Raw genomic sequence first — 27,516 nt, 5'->3', positions numbered from 1 at the left:
CCATCCAATATTCATGTATATTTTCATCCATCTATCTTTCCATCCATCCATCCATCCATTCATGTATCTATCCATCCATCCATCCATCCATCCATCTATCCCGTCCATCCATCCATCCATCCATCCATCCATCCATCCATTAATCCACTCATCGATTCATACATCTATCCATCCGTCCATCTATCCATAACTTCACTTTTGGTAATAAAATAAAAGTGGACATTTAAAAATAATAAAACAATAGCTCTAGGATTTTTATACAAATGTTGGAAGATATATTTTTTGGTATTTTTTATGAACTTAATTTTCGTTTTATCTAACCGTTTTTACACTTTTTAAATTGCCATCTCGCATAATCATAATGTGAAGCAAAGATCATACTGTTTATATGATTACATGTTTACAAAATACCACACACTGTTATAATCACTTCAAAGAAATGTCCTTGGTTCCTATAAACATTATACAGTGACAGAAACTTATCATTGGATATGGAGAAAATAATACTACAACCATAGGATTAAAACTCATGTACCTATTGTTGTTTTTCCCATTACAACCAGTGCCCCACAACGTATGTTAAAAGCTGTGGGAAAGTGTACGTAAAAGATCCCTTGCTACTAGTTAATGGAAGAATGTAGTGAGCATTCTCTAAGACTGTCAGAATTACCAAACGTTTCACATCAAATAGCCAATGGTTTATTAATCACTATGCTCTTTAACTTTAACATTAAAATACTACTCTAAGCAAGTAAACTGAGTATGAGCCAGGAATACCACATAGTTGATAAAAGTTAAAAGTTTGTTATGTTTAACGATGCCACTAGAGCACAACCACATTTTGTTATTGCAGGATAATTATTAATATACCTTTTAACATACATGCTTCTCTATTTTAAGGTAATATTTTGTATTCTTCTTAAATATTTTATTTGGTTATACCTCCTGCCCAGTTAAATACAGGAAGCAATTGAAATTATATAAAAACATGATTGTAAGGTATTGTTTCCATGTACTTTCAGGTTGTCGTGGGAGACAAGGTGGTTCTGAATCCCGTCAACGCTGGTCAGCCGCTTCATGCCAGCAACTGTGACTTGGTGGATAACCCGGGCTGCAAGGAGGTCAGTGATACACACCGATTGCCAATAGTTAACCTAGTTCACGTGTTGTCTGTAACCAGTGTACAGAATGTGTCGTAATCTGTCTGTTTGGATGGCTTCAATTACCGTCTGGGACTGGGTTTCACTACATGGTTCCTAATATTAACTAATATATTGGAATTTCCATTTTACAACCAATATATATTCATTTATTTCATTTTATTTCATTTCATTTATACAGTTAAACCCCTCACGACCAGAATTCACTCAAAACTGAACATTTTTCACAGTCTTTTTTTTCAAATATCATTACACAACAGAACTTCTCTAAACCGGATACCCCTTAAAACCATATTTTTTACTTGATCCTGTGGGTGTCTGGTTTAGAGGAATTTCACTGTACTAATTTCCATGCTTATATCTAATTAAGGTTCAAGCACACTGTCCTGGGCACACCTCAGTTATCTGGGCTGTCTGACAATAGTTTAGTTGTTAGTGGTTAGTGAGAGAGAAGTTGGTGTAGTGGTCTTACACCTACCCACTGAGTCATTAAACCCGCTCTGGGTGGGTGTCTATACCAGGATGCAAACCCATTACCTTCCAGCCTTATACCATCGAGGCTTATAAAAGTTTTAGAGTGTAGACTGAAGACCTTAATAAGAGTTTGAGACTAAAAGTCATGGCAATGGCATACAAATTGCATGGGTTTGACTTCAATTAAAATTTTGAGTCTAGATTCTATAAGTAGTTTGATAAGCATGGGCCTAGGTTTTATCTTCTATATCCTATGACTACCAGTAGAATACAGGAGTTTTATAGTGTTTCAAAGCAGGAGCCTACTTAAGTGTGAAGTAGCTAGTCTGTATGTTAAAGACACTTTCTACACACTGTCATTAATCTCTCTGTAAAAGATAAAACCAGCATGGTTACAGTATCTGGTGAAATTTGCCAGTTGCCAGTTGTTGTTTTTCTGACTAGCCTGAGAATGCATGGCAATCAATAGGTAGCTTTCAATTACCGTCCGTCCATGGCCTAATCTAAGTTCCATTTATTTCTGAAGCAATTTGTGCTTCCATTAACGACCTTTGGTCAGTCTCATTGCTGTGTCTCGCTATTTCCCAACAGGCAGGGCAAGTATTTCTGTCACAGAAAGACATGCATATACAACTAGCAGTGAACTATATATTGTCTGTCACACTTTTTTTAACTGCCTAATATTGCAAAATAGGCATCAGAATATTTATACTATTGTATATCAGTGGTAGAGGATTTCGATTAACCATGCCTTTTTTATGATTTGTATTCGTGTTATAAATATCCCATGGACAAATTGTGTGAAATATATGATATGCGAAAGATTTTAAAAATTATTTTTAGAATTTATTTTTAAATTTTTAAAATAAATAACAAAAAAGAAACTTGAATGGATATAAACGTCTATAGTTAGATGCTTTTATTATAAGCATGTAGTTTTTTTTATGGAGTATGAATATCAGAGGGTTTTTTTATCTTCACAATTACTGACTGGGATGTAAAATGTAAAACGGTTATCTGGAATGAATGTTATTCACTATTCACTGGCATGTTTCCTGTAATCTTTTTATTCAACATCATGTCAAGTGGCATTCTCTCTCATTTTCGTTCTCAATTCCTGGAGTGAAATACTGTAGACTTGTTTCCACCAGATAGCACACTACTTGATGTTTCACAGCTACATTTTGTAATCCACTTGAATGTGTATCTTGGCTCAGTGCTTATAACATCTTTTCAAGTTTAGACTCAACAATTTAAAAAAATCTTGCCAGTTATACATATTTAGGGGTGGGAATTCTGCTCAGATCATCTCATGGAACATTGCGTTTCCTCGCATTTTAATCGTCCTTTCCTCCAAAATGTGTCAGATGGCACAGATTTTAACCTAGGATTTCACGAATTTCCGAGACCCCTTTAGATTTCCTCTTTTTCACAGTTCACCAATTCCCATCCATGATATAGCATGTAGTCTGGAGAATTGAATCTGGACTTTTAACATTAATCAGCAATGGTGCCACTGTCCTAAATGCATATTTGTGGTATTATATTGACAGAAGGATCAATGGATAGAACAGTGGAAAAAACATTGGATTTAAATATTGAATATAATGGTTCATGTTTGTCTGTGATCATTCCTCTATAATATAACATTTTCGGAATTGTTTCTGCTGAAACCACTTTAAACTGAATGTTCATAAAAATATTAAATGTTTTGTTGGTATAAAGCTAACATCCTAGGGAGAATAGACAAACAAAATGGTAGGCATGTAGGCTAGTAAGGTATGAAATAGAGAAGGCATGTAGGCAGAGTTCGAAATGAGCACTTGTCCGTTTGTCCTGACAAGTGAAAATCTATTCAGACAAGCAAAATGTGCCTCAGTAGTTGTCTAGTGGACAATTAAATTTGTTTAGTGCAGTTTTATTTTGAGCCATCAAAAACATCATCCTGGTACTTGAATAAAACAAACCATTTATTGTATTTATCTGGTAAGACTAGTAAAACATTCTTGTTATTCCTATCACTGATGTCAGCCAGTAAGGTATAACATACGAGATATTAATTTATTATATAACATTTAGTGAAATATCTTAAAATATCAGTGAAATAAAAGTGTTATCAGTCACTCAGTGACTCATGAGATATGATTGCAAACTTCACTTGATGAGATATAAATCATATGACAAAAAACATGAAATATCTTCTATGTCTTCAACTTCAGTTGCCAGGCATTAATGGTGATGGTTTTTGGAATATTTTTATTGGTCTTTTTTGTTGTTTTTCATAGATCTAGTAGTTTTAAGCTTTGGCAGCAACTTTTATCATTTTTTCTACATGGTGATGGTTAGAGAGAGCTCTTATGTTTGGTGTTAATAAGTACATGTACTTAATGGTTTCTGTAGTGTTAATAGTTTGCTTAGTTTTACACGTTGCTGGTAATGTATATTTTTGTTTTATGAATGGGAAAGCAAAACCACCCAGTAGATACATCCAGTTCCAACTCATTTGAGTACAACAGGACTTGAATTCTTCATCGTGTCAAGAGTCATAGAATATTAATTCTAGATGTTTTCTTGTTTTTTACATTAAACATGACTAACTTTTCCTTTACCAATACAAGTTTCTGTAATAAAAAAAAAGAAGAAAATCATTCCTGATTTCGGTTTCTTTTTTTAATGAATAATTAATAAACTTGAGTTGACATAGCTGGTTGATACATGTATATACATGTTTGATGACCCAGATAAGCATTCAGACTTTTTTAAAAATAAATAAATGTTAGTAACAAAAATCCATTTGATTATAACATAAAGTATGCACTAATGAGAAGTCAACTACTTTACAAGTCTAAACAAAGCCCCAAAGCAGCATTGTTTTAGGGTGATGTCATTAACCAAACAGAAAGTTATTATTACACATTCTCACACGTGTCTTGTGTAAGTCCATCTGTGTATCTGTGTATGCATGTCTTCTAGTACTGGTCATGTGTGGTCTGCTTTATGTGGCTGTTACATGCATTTATGTAGATTGCATGAAGTAGATTCGTTGTCACTTTGAAAAAGATAGTGACGCTTTTACTAATACAGTTGTAGTTCATCTATGCCAGACATCTTGCTTTTAACCATTCCGCATACGGAGATGAACTGTATTTTAATGGGTAATTGGGTTTGCAAGATTTCCCTACAAATATCAGTTTTTGACTTGAGCAAAATGAAGATGAGCTAAAGATCATGCACTCTCCTATAATACATGTAGGGTTAGGTGAACAACCATATGAAGTTTCAAACAAAATTTATTATATCTGTTTTGCAGCTTTATAAATTTAATTTTCTGATTACCTAAATACATTTCTGGCAAATGTGGAGGATAGTGCAGTTTGTGGCAAAGACATAATATATTTTGTCATAAACTAAGTTAATATTTTGATGATGTTTTTACCATTGTATCCTTTTTACACACACACACACACACACACACACACACACACCCCTCTTTTTTTTAAAATAATTTTTTTCTTTCAGCCCATTTTGAATGGAACTTGTTTTGAATTTGACACAGATGTTAGCGTTAAGCCTAATTTGCTATGTTCATGTCCTATAAAAGTATTTTGACAAAGTCGGAGGCTAGATATGGATGTTACCATTCTGGCTGCAATTTTCTCTCCATTTGCATTTAGCTCTACATTAATTGTTTTTGTTTTTGTTTTGCATTCAATTTGGTAATACATTTATTTGTACCTAAAAAACCTTCCATTTTAATTCTTTTAAATTTTCAGTTTTTTGGTTATTTGTTTGGTTTTAATACAGTTAGATTAATCATAAATTTTACATAATGAATTAAAAAAAAGTAATAATAAAGTTTTTATTCATATAAAAACATCAAATAAAAAATAAAAAAATACAGAAATAAAATTTAAACATTTACATCAACACAATTCTTGTTGATATTTTAGGGTCATCACAAAATATGAAACTATTTTGCATGATTAGTTTCCTGTGATAATGTCGGCTGTCAATTTGGGTGGGGTATTTTTTGTTGTTTCTTGCTGACCACGCCTATGTGTACCTGTATGTCACACTTGTCTGTATGTCTGACCTGATGTGTAAGTCTGTCTGTGTTAATTTTCATAGAGCTGTTGTTTTTCAGGTGAATGTTAAACAGAGCGTCGACTGGTTCCCCCAGGTTCTTTCTATTCAGTTTATCCAGCATTCATGTGTGTCCTTTCTGCCCTGCACTGTTATTCCCATTGTTTAATACGTGTCCGTTGGGTTTCGTATATACTTAACTAGTCGTTAAGATGTTTTGTATAACAGATTGTGGGTTTCTTTGTTGTTTAAACCTGTATTGTAATTATGGATACATGTTTAATTGCTTTAGATGATTCATATTTAAAAAACAAAATTATCTACAGAATAGTAAAGTTTATGTCTGTTAAACATCAGTAAAAGAAAAGAAAAAAGATAATTTTATAGTTTCATATGTAAAAAAAGAAGAAAAGTTTAATGAACCTTATGTAAAAACAAAAACAAAAGTTATGAATTTGGTGTTTCCGTAATCCAGCCTATCCTATTTTAACTAATACATTTTGTTGTGAAAGTCGTAAAACAATATAAATGTTTATATTTGTGTGTCTAACTTTAGCCAGTCTGAAAACTTTCTACAAGGTGTTTGATCGAGTTTAGCAGGGAACATTTTACAATGCATGTCTTACATGTCTTGGGCTAAACGGGTTAATACAGTAGAATTTAACTTTATATTACCGTATTATCTCTACAAACTGTCAATTTGTGTTTTGTGTGTGCTATTATATCCAAACTCAAAACTAATTTAGCTAATGTATTTTGATTGAATTTAGTAGGAAGCATTTTACAGTGCTTGTTTATTTGGGTTTAGAGGTTTAATATAGCAGAATTTAACTTTAAACAATATCATTTATATTTTTGCCAAATGAATTGTACCTGAATACAATGAACATATAGTTGTTGGGGTGGGCAGGAAATGTGTGCTAAATATTGAGTATATGAATTTTCATGAGATGGCTATCACAAATCCCCCTATTTCCAGTAATTTCATTGATTGGATCACATCTTCACGGACTTACCAACCACATAAATCTTGTCCTATGTCTGTCTGTAATATACAATTGCTTTGCACTTGCTTAAAATATTGGGTTCGAGTTTTAATGCTTTCTTTCTGAGGTATTGGCGCTTTTATGTGAGGTGGACTGGCAGCTTGGAATTTGCTCACAGTTCCTAGTCTTTGAGCTTGCTGCTCTTGCTGTGTAGAACCGATTCCAAAAGTGTTGGTCATCATGAACCCACAGGATTTGAATTTGAGAGAATTCATGTATTTATATCTTAGTATTGATTTTGTTCACAATCGCCTCTTCTGTGAGGATCAGAATATTTTCAGGCAACTTATAATTGGGAATTCATTTGTTAATTAGACAAAATGAAACCTTTACTGAAATAGGCATTGGCCATTATTATTATTATACTAAGGGATTTTGAATAGAAAACAAATTAGGAAAGAAATGTTTGTTTAATGACACCTCAGCACATGTGTAAACTACAGCTATTTAGTGTCTGACATGGTTATTTAAACATTTTGGTCTAGAGAGAAAAAGATGAATCCCGCTGCAGCCACAGATTACTCCAATTACCAGTAAAGCAGCACTGAGCTACATCCGACCCGAATATAGAAAATAAATGAATTATTTTGTAAATCATTACAGATGCATATGTCTGTGATATACATGTAGGCTGGGGGCCTAATTCACTAAACTCGCAACTTTGCGATCTCGCAGTGCAATGCTAAAAGACTTGCAAAGAGGATGCTTTATTGTCTAGCAGAGCCCAAGAGACCTTTATGAATTAGGCCCCAGATGCAACAAAACAAACCACCAGTGCATATTCCATTCTTTGATTTGATTCCAAGGAAAATGTCTTTCAAAGTATTAATGAAAATAGTACTTCAAACTCATATGTACTGTTCTGTTTACTATACATTATGAGGTACTAAAACATTGTGAACAACATTAGAAAAAGCATTTAAAGAATATACTCGAGAGTAAATTCTGCAGAATGTTTCCAGAACCTCCTACTTCTGAAGATCCAGCAAAAGTGTTCTGAATTTTTGTCCTGTGTCATATTAAACTCTGGATACTACCTTCAGCAAAGGACAATCTACAAGTATATCAGTATATCTGTTTATCTCAAACTGACATACCAATATGGTTTATTTTTTTAAAACTACTTGCAGGCCTTTTAATCTGTATTTGATACTGTAGGGATAGGGTATTAATATCCACTGAAGGTTCACATATACGGCCAGCACAGGTCCAACTTCTGACATTGCCAGCTGGTGAATCCGGAATGGATCTGATACTGTCTGTTCAAACTCCTCGCCCTGTTTAGCTGGATCTCATACTGTTGTCGTATGTAGCTCAGTCTCAGTGTTACCATACTTGCCCCATATTATATTCATTTCATTGTCATAATGTAGTTGAATCTCATATTGTTAGTTGCCCTATGTAGTTGAATGTCACACATTTACCCTGTGTAGTTGACTATCATACTGTTAGTTCTATAGAGCTGAATCTGATACTCGGATACTGTTTATTGCCCTATGTAGTTGAATGCCATATAGTTGCCCTGTGTAGCTGAATATCATACTTTTAGTTGCTCTACAGCTGAATATCATACTGCTAGTTACTGTGTGTTGCTGAATATCACACTGTTACATGTAGTTGCCCTGTGTAGTTGAATTTCATACTCTTGGTTGCTCTGTTTAGCTGATTTTCATACAGTACATTTATGAATTAATTCTAGATCAGTTGCCCAGTGGATCAGAATTATATTGTTTTGCCCCTTGTGTTTAAATCCCATACTTTTAGTTGCCCTATGATGTAACTACATTGTACATTTTTTTTCTGCCTAAGCCGAATTTAATGCTCTCTTTTACCCAATATTACTAAACCCCTATATGATGCTTTGTACTATTAATAATGTGGAATAGTTTTAATATCATGGACCTCATAATATCATATTTAAGGTTTTTTATATTTCCACTTCTGTAATTATTTTAGATCACATACTATGTATTGTAAGCACTATTGTTAATGTTCCGTTTTGTGTTTCAGGTAAATTCTGTAAACTGCAATACCTGCTGGAAGATTACACTGTTTATGGACTATAGAGAAAACCAGGACGACATTGTTAAAGGGGTATACACACATATTTATAAATGTAAATGTACCTCAACTGAAAATAACCCTGATCATAAGACCACCCTATTGTAAAAGACCAGGGCCCTTTTTACAAAATGATCTTAGCATTAAGTGCATTAGGTAGTTATGCATTTTAGGTTATCTTACAGCTAAGATCGCTTCATGGAACATGGCCTAGGGACCCTTTTACAAAATGATCTTAGTGCTAAGATCACTTTGTAAACCGGGGCCCAGTATTTTAAAGACAAGGGCTGATATTATCAAAATTAACTTATCGCAACGAAATCGTAAAAACATCGTAAGCTATGATGTCACTATGATGGGTGCTGTAGTGACGGGAAGGCCAACAATGGTTTTACTAAGATAGCTTCAAAAATCTAGGGATGCCTAAATTATTATTTTTTTGATAAAGTATTTCTGGTATTAACCTTTAGACTACAGGATTAATTTTTAACAAAAATTACATTTAAGCGGTACAAGTTTATAACTTTTGATCACACATTTTTAATTTAAAAGTTTATAAATACATAAAATAAAGTCCTTATGTGAAAGGGTAAGTATGATATTATTTTTTGGAGGGGAATAATTTTAATGATATTCTAGAGTAGTTAATATTGCTTCAAATTACAAAAAAAAATAAAAAAATAAAGTCAGACATACATGAACTTGTCGCTAGATGTCCAGTATTAATAAATCAAAACATTGTGATTGACAAACTGGGAAGATAAATAGAGAATACTTCATGAGTTGCCGTTACACTATTTATTTTACAAGTTGTTTTAAAATATGCATGTAAAGTGAGTTGAATACGTTTTTAAACAAGTTGTAAGATAAATGGTAGTATTCTGTTTCTTACATATCCTCCGACACAGGTTTTAAAATGAATTTAAATACCTTTTCCAAGTAAAACCAATTTACGGTCCTAACGTATATTTAACTTACGTGTTACAGACAAGTAAATTTCAGATTAACTTGTACGTCACAAAATTGATCCATTTCGATCATGCCTTTTTCATTGGATGGTAAGGCACTGGCGACCTGGTCATCACCTAGGAGCAGCCAGTCATGTCGTTAACTTGTTATCACACGTGTGTTAACAGTATGTGTTATAAAAAATAACGAATGATGTTGTTACTAACAGGTGTGTAAGAAATACAGGTTTGATGTGTTCCTACTTCGGCTCCAACTGAAACAAATAAATCAACCTCCACTGAACCAAAATCCTTATACTTATACTGCTAGTAAGAGTACCTTATAGCAACACTACCAACCAAACAGTGAACATTATGACTGCTGGTAACTTACGAGTAACAGAAAGAAAGACATGTTGTATTTAACAACACACTCAATACATTTTATTTACGGTTATATGGCGTGGGACATATAGTTACGGGAGGAAACCCGCTGTCGCCACTTCATGGACTACTCTTTTCGATTAGCAGCAAGGGATCTTTTATATGCACCATCCCATAGACAGGATGGCACATACCATGGCCTTTGATATACCAGTCGTGGTGCACTGGCTGGAGCGAAAAATAACCCAATGGGCTATGAGTAACAGTGGCGGATCCAGTGGGGGGGGGGGGTGGAGTCAATAACATGAGGAGGAATGCCAATGGAACTTTGGAGGAGATTTGGAGGGGATCGTAAAAAAAAAAGAGAAAATTAATATATAATAAAATTATAACTCACAAAATTTAGTAGGGGTCTGGCCGCTGCTCCCCGATCCAACTCTGAGTGACCTCAATGATAACTGAATTGTGTTGTGTTGCCCAGGGCGACGTGGTGCGACTGTTCCACGCGGAGCAGGAGAAGTTCCTGACGGGGGATGAGTACAAGAAACAGCAGTACATCTTCCTCCGCACCACCGGCCGGACCTCCGCCACCGCCGCAACCAGCTCCAAGGCTTTGTGGGAAGTCGAGGTAAGTCAAGGGAAATACACTTCTTTTTTCAATGCCTCAAACACAAGACACACAGTTGAAGATCTTTTCTTGATATTGCAATTGTGCATGGATAGATAGATAAATGTTGAAGCTGCAGCATCTTGTATAACAACCATATACAGGTCTGTATAAAAATCACAAATGTACATATTTTTAGCTCTGTATAAATGTCACTTGCTCTTGAAGACCACATCCAGTGCCCTTTAATGTACAGGTGTAACTTTACTTACATCTGTGTATAGGAATACTCTGTCAGTAGATATTGTATCTTTTGGACAGTTATTTTTGTACAAAGTTGTATTTGTGATGGTGATGGGATCAACTTTTCCATTTATCTCAGCATTGTATTTTAATGTACCCATATTGGTTGTTTTTCTAGGTTGTTCAACATGACCCCTGTCGAGGCGGTGCTGGTCACTGGAACTGTCTGTATTTTAATGTACCCATGTTGGTTGTTTTTCTAGGTTGTTAACATGACCCGTGTCGAGGCGGTGCTGGTGACTGGAACAGTCTGTATTTTAATGTACCCATGTTGGTTGTTTTTCTAGGTTGTTAACATGACCCGTGTCGAGGCCGTGCTGGTGACTGGAACAGTCTGTATTTTAATGTACCCATGTTGGTTGTTTTTATAAGTTCAACATGACCCGTGTCGAGGCGGTGCTGGTCACTGGAACAGTCTGTATTTTAATGTACCAATGTTGGGGATTTTTTCTAGGTTGTTCAACATGACCCGTGTCAAGGCGGTGCTGGCCACTGGAACAGTCTGTATTTTGATGTACCCATGTTGGTTGTTTTTCTAGGTTGTTCAACATGACCCATGTCGAGGCGGTGCTGGTCACTGGAACAGTCTGTTCCGCTTCAAACACCTTGCCACTGGACAGTATCTTGCAGCAGAGGTTTGTTTATATATCTAAACCTAATTTAACCCATGCCACTATTTTAGTAGCATACATGGAAGGGCCACTGTTCCAGCTTGTGTTGGATTTCTAAATTGCAAAATTTAGATCTTCCTTCACCACACACCCTGGTTCATATACAGGGTCAGTTTGCTTGAAGCCTTTTTATAAAATCAACCCACAATAACATATCTATTGTGAGTGCATCTCTTTCTTACATCTTTCTCACATCCAGTTTATTAGTTTATAATTTCTTTTAGGAACATTAGATGACATGATTCATTTGAATTCTAAAAAGTGGACCGGTGTATGAAAAAACAAGTGCTGGTGCTGGTTGAAACTTGGAAATAGCTATAGACTATAGACCCCCAGACGCCTGCCTTTCAGGATTCAGTTCTTTATAGCTGATGTTCATGATTGCACTTGCATGCCAAAGCTCAGCTTAATTATCTCATAAATGCTTTTTATCATCAACCTAAAAGTTTCTTTATGTCAATATGTGCAAGTTTTATTCAGGGTTTTTTCATATGAAATGCAAATCACTCCCCTGGGACTTATGAGGAGTGTGATGTATCACTCGCCTGATATGTTTAAAACCTGAAGGACCAAGGATTCATTAAATTTTCCAGTCCCACAAATAATAAGTGGACCTTCTTAAGAAATGTATTCTTAAGAAATATATAATCAGTTTTGTTGGCATTCTATACCCACAACAGTTATAATATTTTGTTGAGACATTAGCACGTTACAAATTTAAATATATGGTTAAATGGTTGACCTGAACGGAACATTTCATCAATAGAATTATTTCAGATTCATCGATTAACTGTGATAAATATTTTAATATTCTGTGACATACATTCAATATTTGTTGAACATTTTTTTAATGTGTGTTTTTGTTTCAGGTTGACAATGACCTGACCCCTGATGTGACGCGGAACAAGCTGCGTGGTCAGGCGGGCAGTCAGGTGTACTGTCTGGTGTCGGTCCCGCATGGCCACGACATAGCGTCCATCTTCGAACTCGACCCCACCACCATGATCAGAGTGGACACCCTCGTACCACGGTTAGTGACCAGCTCACATTCCCAAAACCTGCAATTAAGAAAATGTCTGCCGCAAAAAACATGATGTGGAAAAACAAATTGAATATAGTTCACAGCAAAAAAGTGCCACGGAGAATGAAAAACTCCACAGCAATCTCCATTGCATTGCCGATGTGGCATACCAAGTTATACCCACAGTTTCTTGTGATATTATTGTGGAGGTGTTTTTTATCATACTCTTGGTCCTTGAACTTATAGTCCGTCCCATAGGGAACGCCTTTTTTCATACTATAACATTTCCAACAAGTTATTTATTTCTGAGCCAATTGTTTTCTAAATTGCACACAAAAATTGTATATTTTTGTATTTCTAAAACACTTTTACTTTTCTTTTTACATCAAACCAAACTGAAATGATTTACAAAAACCTTTTTTGTTGGATGATGTGACGGACTATAGATATATGTCCTTTTGTGTACAGTTGCTTATATTGTTCATGATAATCAATTTGTTCTTGTTAGATGGATGGTCTTTAGGGACAAATTTCACTTAAATAAATGATTACAAACATAATTCACTTATGACTGGGTTTTTGTGGGGGTTTTGTTTCCTCTGTATTGATTGTAGTATCTACAATTTAATTAACTTGCAATCTTCATTATATTATATTTATATGTATGCAGATTATGTAAATCTCTTCAACTGTAAACACTGTTTGTAAAGTAAATTGATTCTGTCTGTTAGGTAGTGTGATGTAATGTTTATTTTCAAGTTGAGTTAGTTATTTAGAGAATAACTAACGAGCTACGAGGAATGATGAATGATCTATCCCGAGTTAATGAATGTTGTAACCCCGAGCCTTTGGCGAGGGTTTTACAACATTCATTCACGAGGGACAGATAATTCGTAACTCCTCGTAGCGAGTTGGTTATTCTCTTTATTACCCACTGTAAATTTTAACTGATTTTTAATGTAAAAATTCCTCTGCAGTCTACAACAAAGCCATCAGCCATTACGTCATATAATCTTACACACATTACATGACGTAATGTAAGTGACGTCATAGCATAACGGCGTTCTTTTTACAGCCAAATGTTTACAGTACAAAATAATACGACTGTATTTGCATTTGAAAATAATTATTTTTATATATTACTAAAGCCGCTGCTTATGAAAATATACCATTTCATGTTTACAAAACAAGTGAGTCCATTTGTTTTTGTAAATCTTTGTATATCGTATAACGTATGTGTAATCTGACTCATGAATGGAAACATTATATGAATGAAAGTGAAGTTCCGGCCATGACAAGCAACCAACCAAACATCGTGATTTTTAAGCCAGCCAATCAGTGGCTGTAGAAGCAATCTGCACACTGTGCAGAGATCGAAAAAATATTACCCCGTATATTTGAGCCCATATGGGTAATAAATAAAAATTGTCATATTAATATCTTGCAGACAAACGTTTGTGCGTCTCCATCATCTGTGTACAGACACCTGGGTTCACAGCACCTCCATTCCCATAGACAAGGAAGAGAAGAACTCTATTATGAATAAAGTAGGTGATGTTCATAACAGGCCGGTTGTGGCGTGAGAAGGCTGTAAATTCACTGACTCTAGTTTCCGAGATGTGTACCTTTTCTGTGTTGCATAACATGCATGCTGCTACCAACATCAGGACAACGAGAAACACATACGATTTGCTCAAGTTCTTAATTTAAGCAAAATAATTTAAATAATGGGTAATGTAATGGTTAAAAAGCTGCAATAGTAACCTATATTTTATGCTAATAACTGGAGTCGGTGCCTTTAATCCTAACAATTGAACACTACCTTTTCCTGAGGAGCCGTATTCGGTATTATAAATAATAAACCTTTGAAGAATCATATCACATGCTACAGAACATTATTGCTATCCAAAACAAAATTGGCCAGTAGATTATTTTCAGCATTATTCTTTAAATATGATTAAAAAAATTAAAAGTGTCTTCTATTTTATGGTGTCAGCATTGGTTGTGTGTGTTCTTCAGCATAATAGTTTAAACAACAATTTGGAGTAAACAAAATGACAAATATCATAAACCAACGTTTTGTTAATTTTTATAAATGCACGTAAAACCCACCATGTGCAAGAATGTTTGCATGTATTATGGGTCAGATTTTACGGAGGGTGGGTGTGATCTAGCTTAGTTGATAGAGCACTCGCCTGAGGTGCATGCATTGTAGGAACAAATCACCTCAGTGGACCCATTTTCTGATCAGGTTTTTCACTGTGACTGGTATATCAAAGGTTGTGGTATATGCTGTCCTGTCTGTCTGTATAAAACATCCCTAATCAGAAAATTTTAGCAGGTTTCCTCTTAAAGATATGACATTTGCGGGATCAAATACTCCTAAATGTGCTCTAGTGGTGTCATTGAACAAAACAAACTTCATCTTCTTTTGAACTACAACTAAGTGAAATTTAGTCTGGATAATGAAATAAGAAACTTGCTAATAGTAATACTAGATATTTTATTCCAAAAATATATGGGTTTTTAGGCACGTGCTCCAAGTGAATTTTCTTCTTTTTTTTTAAATATACTTTCCAGAGAAGCATGGCTTGACACCCACCCCCAATTTTGTTTTTTTAAATTAAAAAAACCCTAACAACTTTGCTCACCACATAATATCTTGCACATGCGTCTGGTATCTGCAGTTTTATAGATAATTTGGCAAAATGTTTTGCTTATTTAGAGCTAACCCTGAATTATAAGTCAACTGTTGGTTCTTTTCCTGAGGCCTAGTGTTGTATGTACAGTCTGTTGCAGTTACCATATGTTTAACACCTAATTAGTCACTGAATAAACTGCTGGAGAGAGAGTAGTTTTAACATGACCCTATACCACTAAGGTTTCAGGCATACTGTGCTGGAGCTTCATTCAACAAACATTCCTTTTGAATTTATATTGAATTGCATACCTTGGCACACCTTGTATTTTATCTCTCAACAACTAATTCAGAAGCTAATGTTTTAGGAATTCTTATAAAACTTGGCCTTCTAACATTTTTGCAGGCTTTTAGATTTTAAACAAATAATTTTGCTTTTGTTTTGTTTTTGTTGTTTTTTCTTGCTTTTTTAAACAGCAGCTGCCTGCTTTCTTCATATGTAGTTTGTGAAAGCCCCTCTAAAAATAGTAACGGATGAAGTGCATGTTATTACCTGTGGCTGTGCTTGTGTAGCTAATTAAACATAACAGGCGTTGTCTGTGTCTACAGCTGCTCATTAACATATTTCTCTCATCTCTCTGATCTTGTTAGTTAGCTCTGGATGTCTACTGCATCTATCTGACATTTGTTTTCATTTGCTCTGTGTTTTATAAATTATAATTCTATTTTGTACTATCTGTGGATAGCACTTGACAACTAACAAACAAAAAATGTACAGTAAACATAATTATGCACATTTACACTCAGACACACACACTCACACAGTCACACACACTCACACAGTCACACACACACACAGACATATAAAGACACCCATCACATACAAAGACACCCATCACACACACACATACCCACACACACACACACAGTCACACACACATACAAACACACCCATCACACACATATACAAAGACACCCATCACACACACACATACCCACACACACACACACACAGTCACACACACACACACACAGAGACATATAAACACACCCATCACATACAAAGACACCCATCACACACACACATACCCACACACACACACTTGCATACACACATACACAAATGTCTTGATGTAGTACAAGCTGTTGATCTGATTAAAGAGACCACATAAGTTGTTGACTCTAATAAATTGTTTTAAATTTGAGGAATCACCAATGGCTTGGCTCACTGTGGACCAAATAGACAACGATGATGATGACGAATGGTTGCGGGTTTGTTACTATACACGGCCATATGCTTTTCTTCGCGGGTGCCACAGGTTAAATATCGCAACCTGAAGATATTAAATATCAACTTAACTTTATTACATATATATAAACATACGCACACAAAAGCATATGTTACGTACATCATTCATTTTGTTACTCATTATGTTTTCTGAAGTTAACTGCAAAAAAAAGATAAATTGTGTCATTGCATTTCAGTATATGTAACATTTAAAAAATAATTACAAACATATGCCTATATAAGAAAATTGTGGATTTTTTAATACTTTTGTTTTCATAATCTTACAGCAGTGTTTTAATGAGTAAACTTGTCAAGAATGTAGTGCTGTAATATTATCCTGGAACCAGCTCAACAATACTATGTACTTTTTGGAAATGGTCACATACTTTGGGAATGGAATTATATAATATGTAATGTCACTGTTTTATTTGTAGGCTTAATGGGTGCTTGATATTTTATAAATTAAACAGCCTAATTTCCTGCTTTGTTGCTCTGAAAAAAGGGAGAAGACAAAAGGTCAAATTTCCTCTTTTATTAAACGGAGGGGAAAAAAGAAGAACAAAATAAAGGCCAAAGTAGTTAGTTTTATTTTTTGTTTTGTTGAATTAAACAAAATTAAACAGCCAAAGTTTATTTGGTGTTGATTTAAAAAGAAGAAAAAAAAGGTTAACAACCAAAATTTATTTCCTATGGTGGCTATTGAAAAATAGGCTGTTATATATCCACCTCCCCCAAGCACTAATTTCTAAAACAGCTCTTGTTGTGTGCTTTATCTTTCCTGTCATCTGTGAGCAGTGGTGTATGGGTAGTTTGTCTGCCAGACTGCGCGTGCGAAGCCCTTGCGTGTGTGTGTGTGTACCTGCTTCTACCACTGTTTGGCAGCGGACCAGTCGTGGTTGGCTTGCTTTTATTGTTTTACTACATCCAGCTACACTGCCCAGTGTGGTCGCTTTTGGCAGCACATCAAGCTTTGATGATTGATTGCTTAGTTTTACAACTTGCAACAGTTAGCATTTAATTTTAATGATCAAAAACAAAAACATTTTCCTCTTGTTCTTAGTTTGTAATATATTATTACAAATACTTTATAAATAGCATATTATGGTCTTTATAAAATTAATTATTGTGCTGGTGTTACATAATTGACTAAATACAACAATTAAAAAAATTGAGATTTTCTTGATATTTCAGTATGAAACTAAGTCATAGTTCATAAAATTCAAATAAATATTTTAAAACAACTGATATTAGAAATGTTTTTAGTTTCTACTTATTAACAAATTGTTTGAAAATTGGTTTATGTTCAGTTTATTAAGTGATTATACGTTGCTGTATTGTAAGGCATTATATAATGTTTTTCCCAGTATTCCAGATGTACAACAAAACACAAATATTATAATACTGATTTTATTCACCATAGGGGTGGGATGTAGCTTTGTCGTAAAGCATTCACTTGATGCCCAGTTGGTGTAGGATCGATCCCTGTTGTTGAGCCCACTTGGCTATTTTTCGTTCCAGCTAATGCACCACGACTGGTATATCGAAGGTCATGGTATGTGCTATCCTGTCTGTGGGATGGTGCATATAAAAGATCCCTTGCTACTAATGGAAAAAAGAAAACTGTCAAAATTACCAAATGTTTGACATCCAATAATCGATGGTTAATGTGTTCTAGTGGTGTCGTTAAACAAAACACACTTTAGCTTTATTCACTATATAATGCAATTTTTGCTTAAATTTGTTGATCTTACACATGTAAATACTGACATATATATAATTTACCAGTTTTTTAAATATCACAATTATCATATGTTGAATACCTCATAGCCATAGTTTATTAGAATGTGTTGGTGTGTGTTAATTGTTACATAAATCTTCATTTCCTTTCCTTTTAAAACAATGCATCAAAAACTTGGAGGTAACAGTTGTAAATTTCAAGTCCATATAAAGGTGGTAAATTAATTAACGGTGTCAATTTCACAAAACATTGTAAGTTTACATCTGTGACTAGCAGTTTTACCGAGCATACATTAATTTACACGTTTGGCATCTTTTTCATGCAGAAAATTACACCATTACAGAAGATGGAGCAGTTTAAGGATGAAAAGAAATGAATTGTGTACTTCTAACTATATTTGTTGTACTATAAAAGTAATAAGAATTGTGGTTTTGTCGTAGATTTACGTTTATATGTAAAACTAGGCTTACGATGTTTCGTGAAATTGGGGCCTGGTTTGCTCTGCTGATTAATGGTTGATTTGCCACTCACTTGCAGGTTGGTTGTGCTAAGATCAAAGAAGACAAAGAAGCATTTGCTATAGTTCCTGTGTCACCACAGGAAGTTCGGGATCTCGATTTTGCCAATGATGCCAGTCAGGTTCTAGGAGATATTGCTAACAAGCTGGAGCGTGGGGCCATTACTCAGAATGAGAGACGGTAAAACTTGGTCTTCCTTTTGCTAATAGTGGTGTGGGGGGGGGGGTGGTTTCTGAGTGGCAAATGTTTATTGAAATATTTGGTCATTCAAACCTGTCTAATCTGATATTCAATAGCTAAAATATTTGTTTATGATGTGGTGTCATTAAACATTCATTCATTTATTCAAATTTGTCTGAAATCATTCAAGAAACCCACAGAAACTAATATTTTGAGTAAGTGGTATTTTGATGTTGATTAATACATATATTGGGAGATTTTTTAAAAAGTCGCTTTTTGAAGTCGAATAGTGGAAAAAGTATGCAACGTAGAACATAGAGATTTTGCACACAACCAAATTATGTTGTGTACAGATGATAAACTTTTCGTTTTGATACATTCCTCATTTTTAAAATGGTACTATACAAAATGTTATACTGTTGAGAAGCAGCTGCTACTCAGTATCTAATGTTTGAAGTTAAAATGATAGTCCACTGGCCCACTGTTGTCTTCTACTACACTTAGAAATCTTTTTCTTCTAGTTTAAAATGCACTTCCTTACTTTTCTCGGTTTTGGGTCAATCCCCGTCGGTGGACCCATTGGGCTATTTCTCGTTCCAGCCAGTGCACCACGACTGGTATATCAAAGGCCGTGGTATATGCTATCCTGCCTGTGGGATGGTGCATATACAAGATCCCTTGCTACTAATTAAAAATTATAGCGGGTTTCCTCTCTAAGACTATATTTCAAAATTACCAAATGTTTGACATCCAATAGCCGATGATTAACAAATCAATGTGCTCTAGTGGTGTCGTTAAACAAAACAAACTTTTTTTCCCTTACTTTTCTGAAATTTATAAACACATGATGATTATCTTTCATACATTTGTCTCTGTGTGTTTCCCAGATTTGTCACCCAGCTGTTGGCTGACCTGATATACTTCCTGGCCGGGGAGGAGGCGTCTAGCACCAACGACCCGCTGGAAACCGAGTTCACGTGTGACGACCGCGAGAGGCAGAAACTACTGAGAGAACAGAACATCCTCAAACAGGTTGGACCATGTTGGCAGTTCAGATTAGTCTTTGAATGATCGGTATCAGTAAATAAATTTTTTTAAGAATGGCTTGTATTCATTTCAGGGATTATTAGAAAATACATTACAACACAACAACAATGCTATACGACCCGAAGTTATAACATCCACTGCAGAATTATCTCCCCTCGCCAAAAAAAATGAAATATCCTCTATGTATTCATTCCAGGAATTATTACAAAATACTTTATTATATATTGAAGTGTGAAGCCAGCAAATAATAAAATAGGTGCTATAAACTTTTATATTATTATTCACAGTTGTCTTATTCAACTTACTGTGCTAGCACAACAACAATGCTATACGACCCCAAGTTTTAACAGCCACTGCAGAATTATCTCCCCTTGCCAGATGTATATAGTACACCTGCACAGTGGCAGACCGTATATTCTTGTTTCTAATTCTGCAGTCCTTCATTGCAGTCATGTTTTTGTGTGCTTTTAAAATGGGGCTACCATAATGTAGAAGCCCTGATTTAATGCTGTCATTAACTCACTAGCTACTTTTTGTATGTTGATATTTGTGAATGGTCCTTGATAAGAATGAAATATTTTGCAGTTTTATAGTTATTGTTTATTTTTTAAGCCTTATTTTTCTTTGTAATAGATTTTCAAGATCCTGCAGGCTCCGTTCATCGACCACGGCAACAACGGCCCATTCCTGAAGATGGAGGAGTTGGCGGACCAGCGCCATGCCCCGTTCAGACACATCTGTCGGCTGTGTTACAGAATACTCAAACTCTCACAGCAGAATTACAGGAAGAACCAGGTGAAAACATAATTACAGGGGTCAAATTGTAATTTTTAGTGGGTATGGCAAGTGTTGTTTTCAGTTTTATAACAAAACTTAAGGCACAAAGGCAATTTGGAAGAACTCTAAAGTGAAATTGGTTACAGCAGTGTTTGGTTGCTAAAAATTTAGATAAATTTTTTTTGGCAAATTGTTTCTCCAAACTGTCATTTCATTTGTAAATTTTAATTATTTTTGGCAGTTACAGATACTTATACAATATGGGATGAACGGGAAGGGCACAGTGGCAAATCATGTAGCTTCTTACTGCACTTTTCTTGTCATTAACAATGTCTGAATTTCTGGGGCACATCATTAAATAAGGAGGGCAACAATACAAACTACAAAATGTCTTGTTTTATCTAGCAACAGTTGGGAGAAGCTCAGTGGTAGAGCAACCCCATCAGTGCAATTGTTGAACACTTTCCAACAGTATACGAAATAAGCACTTGTCCGTTTGTCCAAACAATTGAAAATCTGTTCGGACAAACAAAATGTACCTCGGTGGTTGTCCAGTAGACAAGTAAAAATGTTCTGTGCAGTTTCATTTTGAGCAATCACAAACATCATCCTGATACTTTAATAAAACAACCATTTATTTGGACAAGTAAAAATATTGACAGACAAGTAGATTTCTACATTTATTTGTCCTGTGGACTAGTAAAACAATTCTGCCTTATTTTTATCACCATTTCCAACCCCAGACAGTGATCATTTAGTCGTGTGACTCCTACCAGTTTTACTCTTGGTGGAACAGTTTATATATTTACTGAATATTTTGGTGTTCACATCATGACTGAGTTTCTCTCTGTGATGTGTGGTACAGGAATATATTGCCCAGAAGTTGCCATTCATGCAGAAACAGATTGGGTACGACGTTCTAGCCGAGGATACCATTACAGCACTGCTACACAACAACCGCAAACTGCTGGAGAAGAACATCAAGAAGTCGGAAATTGACACTTTCGCATCGCTGGTCAGGAAGAAAAGAGAGCCCAGGTGTGTCCTTGGTTTCTTAATAATTCTTTGCTTGCTGCATCAAACACAGATCTCATCTAACCATTGTCATTGTCAACATTATTTGAAATATTTTTAATTCAATTCACAGACCTTACCAGGCATTAAAATGATTTAATACAAATATTTTGTGATTCCATCTGATTATCTTGTTCTTCCGACCCAAACTCTGGGATTCGCAGCAGCACGGAATCCCAATAAATTTGCAGCCTACTTACTGTTTAAGGGGAGTTAATCCTCAGGCTACCCGTCGCTCCCCTGAGACTAGTTCAAGGAGAGTAATTTTTATCTTCCCATAGCATGTGAATTTAAAAAAAAAAAGTATGACTAAATGATTAAATATTAATGCTGGAACTGATAATATGTTAAGTGGCTCCCCATAATCTAACCTAGGGGAGCAGTTAATCACTCCCCTAGAAAAACCATTCATTGTAATGTCTGGTTTCAGTGATTTGAATTATTAGTATGATATTGGGGAGACACCGATATACATTTTGACTGAAATAAGTGTCTTGCACTGGCAGCAAATTCTGCTGGCTGTACTCTGTCACATCTTTTTCCAAAGTTAATTAGGTCTCCTGACTGGGTTAAAGCAAGAATTATATGTTTTTTGTATGGTTGTCTAAAGATATTTTTTGAAAGGTTTAAGGAATTTAGTGTATAAATTTTTTATGATTTAAAAAAATAAAAGGTGTCACATTTATTGAAAATAAAAATTTCCTTCATCCAAGGGGAGATAATTCATTACCATTCACAATTAGATCGACTTATTTCACATTGTGTATAATAAGTTGAAAAATCTATTATATTTTTCTATGAATTTGTTAAATATTTAGTCAGATGATCTGACTTTTAAAAATACACACATAAGCTAGTTATATATTTGTATAATAAGGTTTATATTCTAACATTTCACATTGTGTATAATACGTTTGTTATTCCAACATCACAGAGATTTATTTATATATGTATTTGTACTGTTGCAGGTTTTTGGACTACCTCTCTGATCTGTGTGTGTGTAATAAGGTTGCAATTCCAGTAACACAAGAACTTATCTGTCAGTGTCTGTTGAGTCCAGAGAACCAGGATATCCTCATAGAAACAAGGTAGATAGTCCAGTAGTTGAAAGAAAATCTTTGTCTTAACCTTCTGACTACTGCAGACGAGATATCTTGTCCAACATCATGCGGTGCCTTTACTTATTAATATTTCTGTCATTTTATCTGATTGACTGAAAATAAAAATAGACCAACCATAAATAGCTTTGATAGAGACTAATGTCTGCTTTACTTTTTAGGGACACCATTACACAATCCTAAATCACGATTTAGTTTCAGATATCCAAGGACACCATTACACAATTCCTTGTTTCCATTATAGAATTGCTGAGATACATTTTCAATTATCCAAGGGCTGCATTACGCAATTCCTTTAGAATTGTTGAGACACAGTTTCAATTATAATCCAAGGACTCCATTACAAAATTCCTTTTTTGGTTTATAGAATTGTCAAGACTTAACTTTGATGTCCTGTGATACCATAACACTTTGACTGTCATTTCTGTGTGTTTGTCTAGAATTGTAAAGACACTTTTTCTTATCTACTTCACCTGAATACTTTCCTACACACTCTTACAATCTTATTTTAGATTATTTAGGTTTAATTCACTTTGTTGCAAAGTGTTCTTTCTAAATTTTCAGTTGTCACTTGTGCCGGTCAGTGGTTATCATTTTTAAAATTGTGGCTCTTTGTTTACCGGAATGTCCTCAGATACTGTTACACTTAAACTGCCATTTTCTTGTGTTTGTGTAGAATTATGAAGACACAGTTTAATGCCCTGATATACTATAACACTTAAACTGTCATTTCCTTGTGTTTGTGTAGAATTATGAAGACACAGTTTAATGCCCTGATATACTATAACACTTAAACTGCCATTTCCTTGTGTTTGTGTTTGTGTAGAATTGTGAAAACACAGTTTAATGCCCTGATATACTATAACACTTAAACTGCCATTTCCTTGTGTTTGTGTAGAATTATGAAGACACAGTTTAATGCCCTGATATACTATAACACTTAAACTGCCATTTCCTTGTGTTTGTGTTTGTGTAGAATTGTGAAAACACAGTTTAATGCCCTGATATACTATAACACTTAAACTGCCATTTCCTTGTGTTTGTGTAGAATTATGAAGACACAGTTTAATGCCCTGATATACTATAACACTTAAACTGCCATTTCCTTGTGTTTGTGTTTGTGTAGAATTGTGAAGACACAGTTTAATGCCCTGATATACTATAACACTTAAACTGCCATTTCCTTGTGTTTGTGTAGAATTATGAAGACACAGTTTAATGCCCTGATATACTATAACACTTAAACTGCCATTTCCTTGTGTTTGTGTTTGTGTAGAATTGTGAAAACACAGTTTAATGCCCTGATATACTATAACACTAAAACTGTCATTTCATTGTGTTTGTGTAGAATTATGAAGACACAGTTTAATGCCGAGATATACTATAACACTAAAACTGTCATTTCATTGTGTTTGTGTAGAATTGTGAAGACAGTTTAATGCACTGAGATACTGTAACACTTAAATTGTCATTTTGTTGTGATTGTGTAGAATTGTGAAGACACAGTTTAATGCCCTGAGATACTGTAAAACTTAAACTGTCTTTTTCTTGTGTTTGTGTAGAATTGTGAAGACACAGTTTTAACGCCCTGAGATACTATAACACTAAATCTGTCATTTCATTGTGTTTGTGTAGAATTGTGAAGACCCAGGTAGAGATGGAACTGGCTGGCGATGATCTTGACGGAAAGCCTCTGGAGCCGATCATCACACTGGAGGAGGAGGAGGACGTGGTGCTGGTCTGGGACAATGGCATCCAGGAGAAGGGCATCCATGAGCTGGCCATGGGCTCGGCCGACAACATTAAGGAGGACAAAGACATCCTCGACTATTACAGGTATTCTATAGGTGTATTACGAGACATCCTCGACTATTACAGGTATTGTGTAGGTGACATCCTTGACTATTACAGGTATTGTTTAGGTGTATTACAAGACATCCTCGACTATTACAGGTATTGTATAGGTGTATTACAAAACAACCTTGACTATTACAGGTATTGTTTAGGTGACATCCTCGACTTTACAGGTATTGTTTAGGTGTATTTCCAGACATCTTTGACTATTACAGGTATTGTTTAGGTGACATCCTCAACTATTACAGGTATTGTTTAGGTGTATTACGAAACAACCTTGACTATTACAGGTATTGTTTAGGTGACATCCACGACTATTACAGGTATTGTTTAGGTGTATTTCAAGACATCCTTGACTATTACAGGTATTGTATAGGTGTATTACGAAACAACCTTGACTATTACAGGTATTGTTTAGGTGTATTATGAGACATCCTCGACTATTACAGGTATTGTATAGGTGTATTACGAACAACCTTGACTATTACAGGTATTATTTAGGTGACATCCTCGACTTTACAGGTATTGTTTAGGTGTATTTCAAGACATTCTTGACTATTACAGGTATTGTGTAGGTGTATTATGAGACATCCTTGACTATTACAGGTATTGTGTAGGTGTATTATGAGACATCCTTGACTATTACAGGTATTGTGTAGGTGTTATTACGAGACATCCTTGACTATTACAGGTATTGTGTAGGTGTATTATGAGACATCCTTGACTATTACAGGTATTGTGTAGGTGTATTACAAGACATCCTCGACTATTACAGGTATTGTATAGGTGTATTACGAAACAACCTTGACTATTACAGGTATTGTTTAGGTGACATCCTCAGCTATTACAGGTATTGTGTAGGTGTATTTCAAGACATCCTCGACTATTACAGGTATTGTTTAGGTGACATCCTCGACTATTACAGGTATTGTGTAGGTGTATTTCAAGACATCCTCGACTATTACAGGTATTGTTTAGGTGACATCCTCGACTATTACAGGTATTGTGTAGGTGTATTACAAGACATCCTCGACTATTACAGGTATTGTATAGGTGTATTACGAGATATCCTTGACTATTACAGGTATTGTGTAGGTGTATTTCAAGACATCCTTGACTATTACAAGTATTGTGTAGGTGTATTACGAGACATCCTTGACTATTACAGGTATTGTGTAGGTGTATTACGAGACATCCTCGACTATTACAGGTATTGTTTAGGTGACATCCTCGACTATTACAGGTATTGTGTAGGTGTATTTCAAGACATCCTTGACTATTACAAGTATTGTGTAGGTGTATTATGAGACATCCTCGACTATTACAGGTATTGTGTAGGTGTATTACGAGACATCCTTGACTATTACAGGTATTGTGTAGGTGTATTACAAGACATCCTCGACTATTACAGGTATTGTATAGGTGTATTACGAAACAACCTTGACTATTACAGGTATTGTTTAGGTGACATCCTCGACTATTACAGGTATTGTATAGGTGTATTACGAAACAACCTTGACTATTACAGGTATTGTTTAGGTGACATCCTCAACTATTACAGGTATTGTTTAGGTGTATTTCAAGACATCCTCGACTATTGCAGGTATTGTTTAGGTGACATCCTTGACTATTACAGGTATTGTGTAGGTGTATTATGAGACATCCTCGACTATTACAGGTATTGTTATGGTGTATTACTTGAACCAAGCTTTTGCCCAAGGAGACTGGATTTTAAAGTTGTGACTAGCACTATTGCTGCTAACTACCACTTAAACTACTATATATGAACATAATAAAGTTATGAACTTTATACCTTTTTTTTTTTTTTTATATGCACCCTTCCACAGATGGGACAGAACATACCACAGCCTTTGATATACCAGTCCACTGGTTAGGACAGGAAAACATTCAGTGGAGAATCCCCAAACTAATGATCATGCCTCTCCATTTCAAAGTGAAGTACAAGAGTAAAAGTAGATGGCTTACACCATGTATGTACTTAGATTGATCAAACATTTACAGCCACAGTAGACAGCAATTGAGATAGCTCATTTAGTATTATCATTTTGATGCATTAACTTCAATTTCAAAGATTAAATAAGAGGTATTTTATTTCAGACACCAGTTGGATTTGTTTTCACACATGTGCCTTGACCGTCAGTATTTGGCTATCAACAGTTTATCACCTCAGCTTGATGTCGATCTTATACTCAAGTAAGTGTACCATCCGTTACTAGTTGTAACATTACCAGAGATAAAAATTCTAAAGATTTTCCCAGGATTTTAAATTTTAGGGCTGTCCCAAAAATGTTTGTCCTTGTTTTTTTATCCAAAAGAAAACCTATTTCTCAAGTTACTGCAAAAAAGGTTTTCCTGATTTTATGTTCACAGTAATTGTCATTAGTATTTGATTAACAGTAACATATTATGAATTCTGACTGAATATCGATATTATGTTTATGGGATATTCAAACAAATCATACATCATAATAAAAAATATATGTATATTTTCTTGGTGGTTCAAGTA

The 27,516-nt window shown here is 35.0% G+C and overlaps 1 protein-coding gene across 10 annotated transcripts in view; it reads left to right on the top strand.

Moving 5' to 3' along the window:
* Window positions 1-27,516, top strand: part of LOC121367544 (inositol 1,4,5-trisphosphate receptor type 1-like) — a 150,958-nt gene that overhangs the window by 36,448 nt on the left and 86,994 nt on the right. For 6 of the 10 annotated variants that reach the window (XM_041491787.1, XM_041491788.1, XM_041491790.1 and 3 more), the window contains exons 6-19: window positions 1,023-1,121; window positions 8,774-8,857; window positions 10,637-10,783; window positions 11,605-11,700; window positions 12,606-12,766; window positions 14,205-14,304; window positions 16,602-16,667; window positions 18,959-19,119; window positions 20,007-20,151; window positions 20,800-20,961; window positions 21,809-21,981; window positions 22,986-23,105; window positions 24,771-24,971; window positions 27,108-27,203. In XM_041491787.1, coding sequence (XP_041347721.1) covers window positions 1,023-1,121; window positions 8,774-8,857; window positions 10,637-10,783; window positions 11,605-11,700; window positions 12,606-12,766; window positions 14,205-14,304; window positions 16,602-16,667; window positions 18,959-19,119; window positions 20,007-20,151; window positions 20,800-20,961; window positions 21,809-21,981; window positions 22,986-23,105; window positions 24,771-24,971; window positions 27,108-27,203 — 1,811 coding nt within the window. The remainder of the gene's footprint in view (window positions 1-1,022; window positions 1,122-8,773; window positions 8,858-10,636; window positions 10,784-11,604; window positions 11,701-12,605; window positions 12,767-14,204; window positions 14,305-16,601; window positions 16,668-18,958; window positions 19,120-20,006; window positions 20,152-20,799; window positions 20,962-21,808; window positions 21,982-22,985; window positions 23,106-24,770; window positions 24,972-27,107; window positions 27,204-27,516) is intronic. The other 4 variants (XM_041491792.1, XM_041491794.1, XM_041491793.1 and 1 more) reach the window with 1 other exon arrangement.

This window comes from Gigantopelta aegis, chromosome 3, assembly GCF_016097555.1.
Source record: "Gigantopelta aegis isolate Gae_Host chromosome 3, Gae_host_genome, whole genome shotgun sequence".
NCBI lineage: Eukaryota > Metazoa > Mollusca > Gastropoda > Neomphalida > Peltospiridae > Gigantopelta > Gigantopelta aegis.
This window is presented reverse-complemented; position numbering and strand designations above follow the sequence as displayed.